Genomic DNA, 8,874 nt, shown 5'->3' on the forward strand with positions numbered 1-8,874 from the left:
TCTGTGTACACATTGCACGGTGTCATCAGCTGTCACATACAAACGGCTGCAGTCAAGTTGTCTCTCCACAGATTTTATCAATGTGTATAACCTGTATCTTTTTTGGGATAGCTAAATAAGGACAGTGTTAATATTGGAAAATCAGTAAGTTAAAGGTGATTTAATTTGCCTGGTAACATGTCTTGTAATTATACTTCATAAGATAAATTTTCTTCTCTTAAATTCATAATGTTAGCTCGTTGGGGGAAAAAAAGGAAGGGTATCTAGAAATGAAGCATCACACTGATGACAAATAGGGATGCACAGCTATTACTCTTTCAGTTTGTCTTCAACAGAGGTAGACAGAAGTTGAACTAATGCAGTTGTGCTCTATCTGGAGAGAAGGTTTGGGTGCAGCTAGTGAGTCGTTGTTATTAAATCAAGGCTGGTCTAAGTGCTTCACAATTCCAAGAGGTAAGAGCTTTGTTTGTGGAAAACAGAAATAATTCACACTGAACATAGATTTCCTATTTTCAGAGCCAAGTATAACTGCTTCTGAAAATTCCCACATACAAATATCCCTTCAACCTCCTGCTCTGCCTTGCAGCGCAATGGCCTGTTTAAAGCAGGCTATGTTTTCCTCACCTGCATTTGAATAGCAATGGTTGGCTTGCTGTTGGCCCCTACAGTGTGATTTCTGACTTTTCTTAAGGTCAAGGCCTCTGTAAAGTGGTAAGCAGCACAGTGGATTGTTAGCACAGGTGAAACCTAGAACTTGGGTTCAAAGAGAGAGGCATAAAGAACCAAAAAAGGCACATTTAATATTTTAATTTACAGTTTATAGTAAAGTAAAAAGACTGTAAACTACCATCCTGGTGCATTTAAAAAAGAATTCCCAACAAAACAAAACTGTGTGTTTTGAGCTGTAAAACCTGCTGACAAATTTTTATTTGACTGATACCTGAAGAAGCAGAAATTGCTAAGTGGCAGATGAGCCATATGCCAGGCAGGCACCACAGTGACACAAACAGCCATAGGAATCCTTTCTGGATGTTATGCCATTGTTATGAAAACAATTCTTAGTGTTCTGATATCCTTCTGATAGGCGTTTCTTGGTAGAATCCAGACTGGACACAGATTACATATGCTGGAGTTGGTCAAAAAAGGGATCCTTCTGCTGTTTTTAAACTGCTTTTGGACTATGGTGCTGTATTAGTGACTACACTGTTCTTTCAGGAGTACTCATCAACTTTTAAACCCTGTGTGCATCCTACCAGCTTGCCAGATGTGCTCTTGAGCTGGTGTTAATTCCTGAGCCAAGGCAATCAAGGCACAAAATAATTTTAACTAAGGTTGTGTTGTGGTGCTGTTATTGTTGGTTTTGGTTTGTTTTTTTTTTTTGACAGAAAAGGATCAGGACTAAAACTCACATCACAGCCTTTTCTGTTTTTAAAGCTAAAATTGGTCATCCCAAACTTCCTTTTAGTTCCTCATGGAAACTTGAAGAATAACCTTTTATTATAATGGAAAACAAGTAAGCTTGCTACTATCCTAGAAAGTTATCAGCACCCCCTAATCTCAATGAAACAAACAGGACGTAGACTCTTTCCTCTTGCATTGAAATTTGGTATTCTTTTAATAAAATTTTACTAGCATGTTGAGGTAGTAATATTACCAACAGTGTTACTTGAGCTAGACAAGAAGTACCCACCTCTGCTACTGATTCTCTCCCCACAAGCTACAGGAAAGGCCTGAGCGTGAAGCTATCTGCAGAAATAATTCAGTAGGCAAGTGTTACTTTTCTGTCCAAAGAAAAGTGGATGGTATCATTCTTTGCTGACTACATTCAAACTAGTCTGTGAATTGTTAACAGCACCATCAAATTAACGAAAAAACTGTTAGAAAGCTGGTCAGGGCATCACAAAGTACAGGGTAATTCTCTCATATGCTGAATTTGGTGCCTTACAGCTGTTTCTCATGCAGATTATTAAGCCTCAAATCTTTGGGAAAAGCATGAAGTTGAGGCATTTGGTCAAAATGAAATTTGCTTTTGACTGTCCAAATATTTATGCAAATATTTCTATTATGTGCCCCACACCACTTACAAAAGGCACTGTGGTTCTCACAGTGAGAACTACAGGGAAGAAAGGCCACAGGAATTATATTGATTCTGGCTGTAATAGCTGCTTTTCCCTAGCAGCAAAAAGAGAGGGAAACTTTGGGGAAGAGAAGTGAACATGGATGCTCACACTAGTCTTGCATCTCTTCTGGAGAGGTGTGTATGCAGTTAACAAAAGGAAGTAAATTTGGAGAGCTACCTTTGCTCAGCCCGGAAATCGGCCCTGCTGGCCTTCCCAGAACCAGTGTTTCCCCTTTAACAATGTTATTCATATATAAAAAATAACCCTGACTATCCTTGAAATGTAATTTGCAGGATGAACAGGCTGTGGAACAGGTTGCGTAGTTCACAATGTAGTAAAGTTCCGTGCAAGGAAACAGCAGCAATTGCATTAGCAAAGCTTTACCCAGCAACCTGCAGCTGTATTGGCACTCTAGCAGGTAGGTACTACTGTGACTAGACGGGCTCATTGTTCCTGTGAAAATAGATTTTCTCCCATGCAGTGAGGTGGCATGAACAGAAGAATCTCCAGAGATTGAGGACTACCCCTTGGTCAAAGGGATTCTCCAACTCAGAGTGTCGCAGGTAGGAGATGCGATGATGTGACATAAATTCCCAGGTGGTGGTGTTGCATGAGATCAGATACAGGTGTGAAATAAGAAGCAGCAGGACAACAATGGTGAATATGACTATCAGGAGGAAGGACACGAGGAGGAAAATGTTGTGCTGCAGCCAGTCCCAGGACTGTTCAAAGTAGAGGCCTGACCTGTCAATTCAAAAAGAAATAAACTCACAGTTAAAGATGTAGAACTAGTTACATAAACCAAGAAAACTTGATGGCACATTTGATTCATAACTAGTGAGATTCAGGTAATCATTTACTACAGAGAGTCAATATACTACAAACTCTCTTAAGAGACTGCACCAGTAGTGACTTAAATTCTAAGTTTAAAAAATGCTGGTTCCCCTGACAGCTGAGAGAGACAATCATCTTCAGTTAACTCCTCTCCTGAACAGGCGTACAGCTGAAACCCCACTGGAGTTTCCAGTACTTAAATTTGCAAAGATCGTATTACAGTAACTGAAGCAAAATTAGTTAGCTTTTGTACTGTTGTTAATTCTGTTAATTTAAGCTTAAAACAAAGATGAACAATGAAACCCGAACTATCAGATTCTGCTCAATGATTGATCAGCTGCGTTGTTCCTCAGCAGATGAGGGGGCTCAGAAGAGCTGATCTCCAGGATGCGAAAGAGGGTGAAGATAAAGCCAACCCAAAGCCAATCCAGTCACTGCTGTTATACATAAACCCTTCAGTGGGGCTCTCAGAGCACCAAAACTTTTTGCAATCTCAGAAGCCAAAGTGCTGACTCCAGGCCTTACCAAGCAACGTGACCTCCCCACAGCAGAACTACAAGCTGCACACTCAAGTAGATGATGAAGAAGGGGTGATTCTTTTCTCCTATGCAGTTCTCAATCCAGGGGCAGTGATGGTCGTAACGCCGTACGCAGTGCTGGCACAGCTGGCAGTGCTTGGCTCGCATTGGTTGCTGCAAAACAAAACAAAACACCCAGTGGCAATAGCTCATGGGTTCAACTCCCTTCTTGGTAGAAGAGAACATTGTGCAGTATCATCTTCTTCCACAGCAGCACTGTCCCAAAAGCACTTCAGTTTGAGATAACAGCACAACTTAAACATTGCTAAGACAACTAAAGGAGATCATGATTCCCCTCGTTCAGCTCCAGATGAGTGAGATTCATGTTAAGTGACTCTCCCACATACTTCTATCTATAAATTTTCTTTATTTACCTATTTATAGGAAGTCCAGTGTGCAAAGCAGGGAGATAGAGCCAGTCTCTTCTATTAAGGGAAGCATGAGCAGAGTGTTGAGGTGAAAAACTAGGACCACAGCTATTGAGGAAAGTGTGCAGGGATGGGATGTGTTTACAGGACACACTGCACACTTCCCGAGGAGGGAAGTGCCTCTGCTTCCATGTGAATACAAGACACTTGCACAGGAAAGCAGCTCAAGTACCAGGAACAGAGAAGATGAAAGATCTGGCTGAGGAAAGTAGTATGAGTGTACCTCCTAGGATTTGTTCCCTAAAGTGTATATATGTTTTGCCAGCTTTTCCTCTTGCAATAAGCTCCCTTCTCCTGGTAGATATTCTTCAGGAATTTATGGAAGATGGGATAATGCTTGATTTTTATTAAATGGATAAGGATCGCTCTGAAAACAGGCACTTTTAGGCTTAAGGCAAACTGTTTTAAGAGCTAATTTAATTACTCTAATTTTTCCTTCATGCTATCTTTTACAACTCAGGCTAATGTTTTGTTGGTTTTAGGCCTCCAAACAAGCTCCCAGCAGTTCTTGTATGTCATGCTTAACTGCTTTTCTGAATCTCTATCAAGATATCTTCGAAATAACCTTTTTGACAATACTGCAAGGTCTGACTGACATGGCAGCATGGAAAACTAGCATACATGCCAATGTCCATCACTACTACACCATTAACTACACAATTCATTTGGATCACTTTTCAATTCAGGACTGTGTCTGAATTCAATTTGCTAGTTGTATTTACGACTTCTGTGAGTTTTTCAGCAGGAGGGTGACCCTATGACAGAATTAATCCGATCTGCCATGCCTCCAAACCACTGAGCAGGAAGCAGTAATGATAGAGCAGAAAACCAACCACCAGCAACACCAGCTGAACAAAGACGTTGCCAAAAAAATCTAAGCTTGCAAATTGCTCATACCATTCTCTTCTAGCGTGTTATGAATGCCTACCTTCACCATGCAGTAACCACAACGCCGCATCTTAATATCACTTGCAACTTGGGGTATCACCATGCTTTGTTCTTCACTCTTGCCTGCCTACAAAAAAAAAAAAAAAAAAGGGAGTGACTGAGGACCTTTTGTGTGCTGCTGTCTTGGCATGACTGAGCTGTCCAGATCCTTTTATGTAACAGTTACACAGTGCTGGTTATCTCTAGCATTAGGAAGGTTAAACAAAATAATTCCTTGGAATTCCTACAGAAGCTGCAGACAGTCAAGGTACAGTGAGAGAGAACAGGCTACTGTAACCATCAAAAGAATGTTTGCACAGAGGCAGAAATAGTTGTGGACAAGATGCCACGCTGATCCCAGCGCTACACTTTGGGACAAAACTAAACAAGGTTAAACTTTGCTTCCAAACACAATAATGTTGTCTTTTCAGGATAAACAGTGCTACTTATTCATAACACAGCCAACATTTACATTAAGGATGGATGATTAAAATTGATAATGCTTTTGTGCTAGACAATCTGTAAGGTAGTGGACCTGGAGTAGACTATCTCAGTTACTGAAACTTTGCATCTCTATTTACTCCACTGTAACTTGTTTGCATACATGTCCTCTGAGAGGGCAACAAATCTATCAACAGCTTGATAATTAGGGCTGCAGAGAGCACTTTCTTCCAAGCTTGCCATTCTATTTGGATTTTTGCACTTGTACCACTTAAACATAGGTCATGTATACATTCTAAAGGGTACTGCAGCCTCTGATGCAAGAGAGGACTTATGCTCAACTGGCACAGTGCACTTACAACAGCAGCGTGGTGTAAAAGACACACTACACTTAGTCTGTGAACCCTACTGCAGTTACAGAATATGAATTGGAGACTTAGGCCTGATCTCCCCTGGTCTATGTATGTTTCCTTTACGCCAAGTGCAACAGAAACTGTTTCAGATTGTTCTTATCTAGCTGAGTGGGGAAAAAGAAAATAAGCCTATTGATTTTATAGCCCCAGCACTTTCTTCTATTCATGAAGTGATATACCTTTACTTCCTCTTCAGACTTAACAAAACCCGGATCCATGAGGGACACCTTAAAGTACAGCAGGACAGAGCACAAAACCAGCAGGATGAAGATCAATGGCTGCAGCAGCTCTCCGCGCTCCTCTTGCTTTTGCAGATCTGAAAGGTACCCCCCCAAAAGAAAAAAAAAATCAGTAGTTCCTTGTGAAGCGTTTAGCATTTTTCTCTCTGGCCTTAACAAAGTGCTCCCGCACCTACAGGAAGGGGGACAGTGAGAAATCAGGCAGCGAGAGGGTGTGGGGGGAGAAGCAGGTAACGGAAGGGGCTACCGGGCGCCCCACAGCCCCCTCTGCCCTCAGGGCACCCCCGGAGGGCCCAGAGGCCGGGGCAGGCCGGCGAGCACCCGCATTTTCCCCCGCCGCCGGGCGCAGGGGGCCGGCACAGCCCAAGCCGAGGCCGTTGCCGCCTCTCCTCAGGGGCGGGCCCGGCGCTCGGCCGCCCCCTCCCTGGGGCGGGAGCCCCCCACGGCCTGGGCCGAGGGAGGGACGCGGCGGCCCCGCCTCACCTGTGCGGTGCAGGAAGAGCCCCAGTGTTAAGCCCCCGCTGAGGGCCGTGTGCGCCGCCCTCACCCACAGCCTGCCGGCCCCCATGGCTCCCGCCGGCCCGGAAGGGCGGGCAGCGCCCGAAGGCGGGGCTGGGCCTGGCCTGCCCGGCGGGTGGCGACTCCGCGGAGAAGCGGGGCTCGTTCCTGCCGTCCGCGAGGCCTTGGGCTGTCCCCTTAGGTGCCCCGGCCTGCTGAGGGGGCTGAGGGCCCGCAGCAGGGCTGGGCCGGGCCGGGCCCGGCCGGGCGCTGACACTGCAGGCTCGCCCCCGCCCCGAGTGGGAACCGGGGTCTGTTTCCTTCCCCCCACCTACAGTTGTAGGGGGAAGCCTGGCTGCGGCCCGCGGGCCTCCTCTCTTCCCCTCACACTCCTTGCCTGTATTTTGACCTGCATGCTGGCCCTGCACCTCGGGAGCCTTTTCCAGGAGAAATGTGCTGTCCTGCAGCCCTCCTTCCCGCTTGTCCTCCCACCCGGACCCCCGCACAGCCCTTCACCATCAGCTGGGTTTCATTTCAGCAGGTGTGGGGACCACAGGGCTGGGCCCCTCGAGGGCAGCGTGGCTGGCAAAACTCCTCTACACCCCAGGCAAATACTGCTAAATGCACATGTAAGCAATAGAAGGGGTCTTACAGAGGTGCGTTGTTGGAAGGTGAGGGTTCAGGGTGCTGTTGCCGCACTGTGGTGTGTTAAATCTGGTCTTGCCAATTTGATTATTTCATCTGTTGATTTCCGTCCTCTAGAAATGCAGAGGTTGTGCCTGGCTGAACGCACTTAGCCCCATTACTGCAAATGGGGCTTGTAAAACGTCTGACATAACTTTGGTAGGAGGCTGCCGAGGTGGGATTCGATCGAACTTCAGATGTCTGCAGTGGCAACCTTCGTATCTGAGCGAGGTTGTTGGGGTCCCTGACAGCGGTGGAGGGAAGCAGGCATGTCTAGAGAATGGTCCTTGTCTGAAAGCAGACATCTAAAAGTAGATGAATTGCACCCTACATGTGTCTTTATCTTTTGCTAACAATAAAAAAAAGCCAAGAAGACTAGCTTAGATGTACACATTTACACTTTGAGTGCCTATTTAGAGGAGATGAATCTCACCACAGGCCTGTAAAAGTTCTGAAATTAGTGTTTTCTCTTTAAATTCCTTTCAGTTTTAACATAGGTGTATCTCGCTGCTTTTGTTACCTTCTTTCCCAGTAAAAATTTAGAAAGAAAAATCACATTCCTTGCAAACTGATCCTCCAGCACCTGAAAAGTAGCTGATTCTTTGGTATTGTTTGACCACAAATGGGGTGTTCTTGATTTAGTCCCTTCTAAGTGAGTCAGTGGCCATCTGCTGATCCCAGAAAAGCACCTGGCTGCACAGATCACTTAAATGGTTTACCTGAGACAGCTGTGTTGAAATGTTAATAAAAATTGTAGTCTAAATTTCCAACAATCATTCAAATCCTTTTGCTTTCTTTTTATTCTAGGTATATACAAAACGTACAGAAACTCTCCCTCAGACAGACACCCCATAGACTGCATCAGTGTTTGTCAAACCTCACATTCAGAGTTTGTATGTAAGATGGCCCTGCTACCCTTTGCCAGCTTTAAATAGCCTGAAAATCTTTCTGTTCCTTGAGTTGCAAAGGAAAGCTTTCAGAATAGTAAGAAGTTCAGAACAGTAACATCAGGCTTTGTCGACAAACAGAAAAAAAAAAAAAAGGTGAGTAGTGTCTTTCTGTTCTTCGCAGAGGGGTATAAATTTTAAAGCTTAATGAAGGCAATTTGAGTAGTAACAATATTACCCACTTGAAAGTGGAAACATTTTGATATTCTAGAATAATCTGTCCTAAGGAATGTATTCTCGCTGTCTTTGTGATTACAGTCATTTGGTGCATGTTACGCTTTTTATCTTTTACTGCTTTGAAACCTGTCTTGCAGAGATCTGAGCTTATCTCTGTCTCAAGGGTTTCAACCTAAATAACTGGTTGAAATTAGGCTTAGTTCCAGAAAACCTCTACTAGTAAGTTTCTGAATAGAGAATCTAGATTGTTCCAGCATTCCAGCTAGGAATTTCATGCTGCTGGAAGCTGAAGGTATCTCTCTGCACTCTTACAACATGGTATGTTTTCAGCTTCCTAGAGGCAGTTCGGTTTCACACAATTCCTCCTCCTACTTCAGCCACCTGGAGCTTGATTCTTTATAGAATTTACAATGACTGTTGAATTAACTAGCAGTTGCACCCTTGCAGGACCAGGGTCTTAAGAAAGTCACACTGGCCTTAAAGTAGATTTGACTGTTTTAAGCTAGAGTCTTAAGTACTCAGCTTCTGCCCACTTAGAAAGCTTGGGCTGTGGAATGCAAGCCACAGATCCGTTACAGAGTTCAGAGG

General features: G+C 44.3%; 1 protein-coding gene across 1 annotated transcript; it reads right to left on the reverse strand.

Annotated features, from left to right (window-relative positions):
* Positions 1 to 780: 780 nt before the first annotated feature.
* Positions 781 to 6,761, reverse strand: ZDHHC12 (zinc finger DHHC-type palmitoyltransferase 12). The gene is made up of 5 exons (XM_054848715.1): positions 6,464 to 6,761; positions 5,921 to 6,057; positions 4,889 to 4,975; positions 3,480 to 3,646; positions 781 to 2,864 (listed from the first exon to the last, which is right to left on the reverse strand). The coding sequence occupies exons 1-5, from the start codon at positions 6,546 to 6,548 to the stop codon at positions 2,555 to 2,557; spliced, it is 786 nt and encodes a 261-aa protein (XP_054704690.1). The 5' UTR covers positions 6,549 to 6,761; the 3' UTR covers positions 781 to 2,554.
* Positions 6,762 to 8,874: the final 2,113 nt, after the last annotated feature.

Source organism: Grus americana, chromosome 20, assembly GCF_028858705.1.
Source record: "Grus americana isolate bGruAme1 chromosome 20, bGruAme1.mat, whole genome shotgun sequence".
NCBI lineage: Eukaryota > Metazoa > Chordata > Aves > Gruiformes > Gruidae > Grus > Grus americana.

Coding starts and splice junctions, on each gene's coding strand:
- ZDHHC12 (XM_054848715.1), bottom strand. CDS start 6,548: ATGGGGGCCGGCAGGCTGTGGGTGAGGGCGGCGCACACGGCCCTCAGC. Junction 6,058..6,463: donor GCTCTTCCTGCACCGCACAG/GTGAGGCGGGGC, acceptor GGTACCTTTCAG/ATCTGCAAAAGCAAGAGGAG. Junction 4,976..5,920: donor AGTCTGAAGAGGAAGTAAAG/GTATATCACTTC, acceptor TTTTTTTTGTAG/GCAGGCAAGAGTGAAGAACA.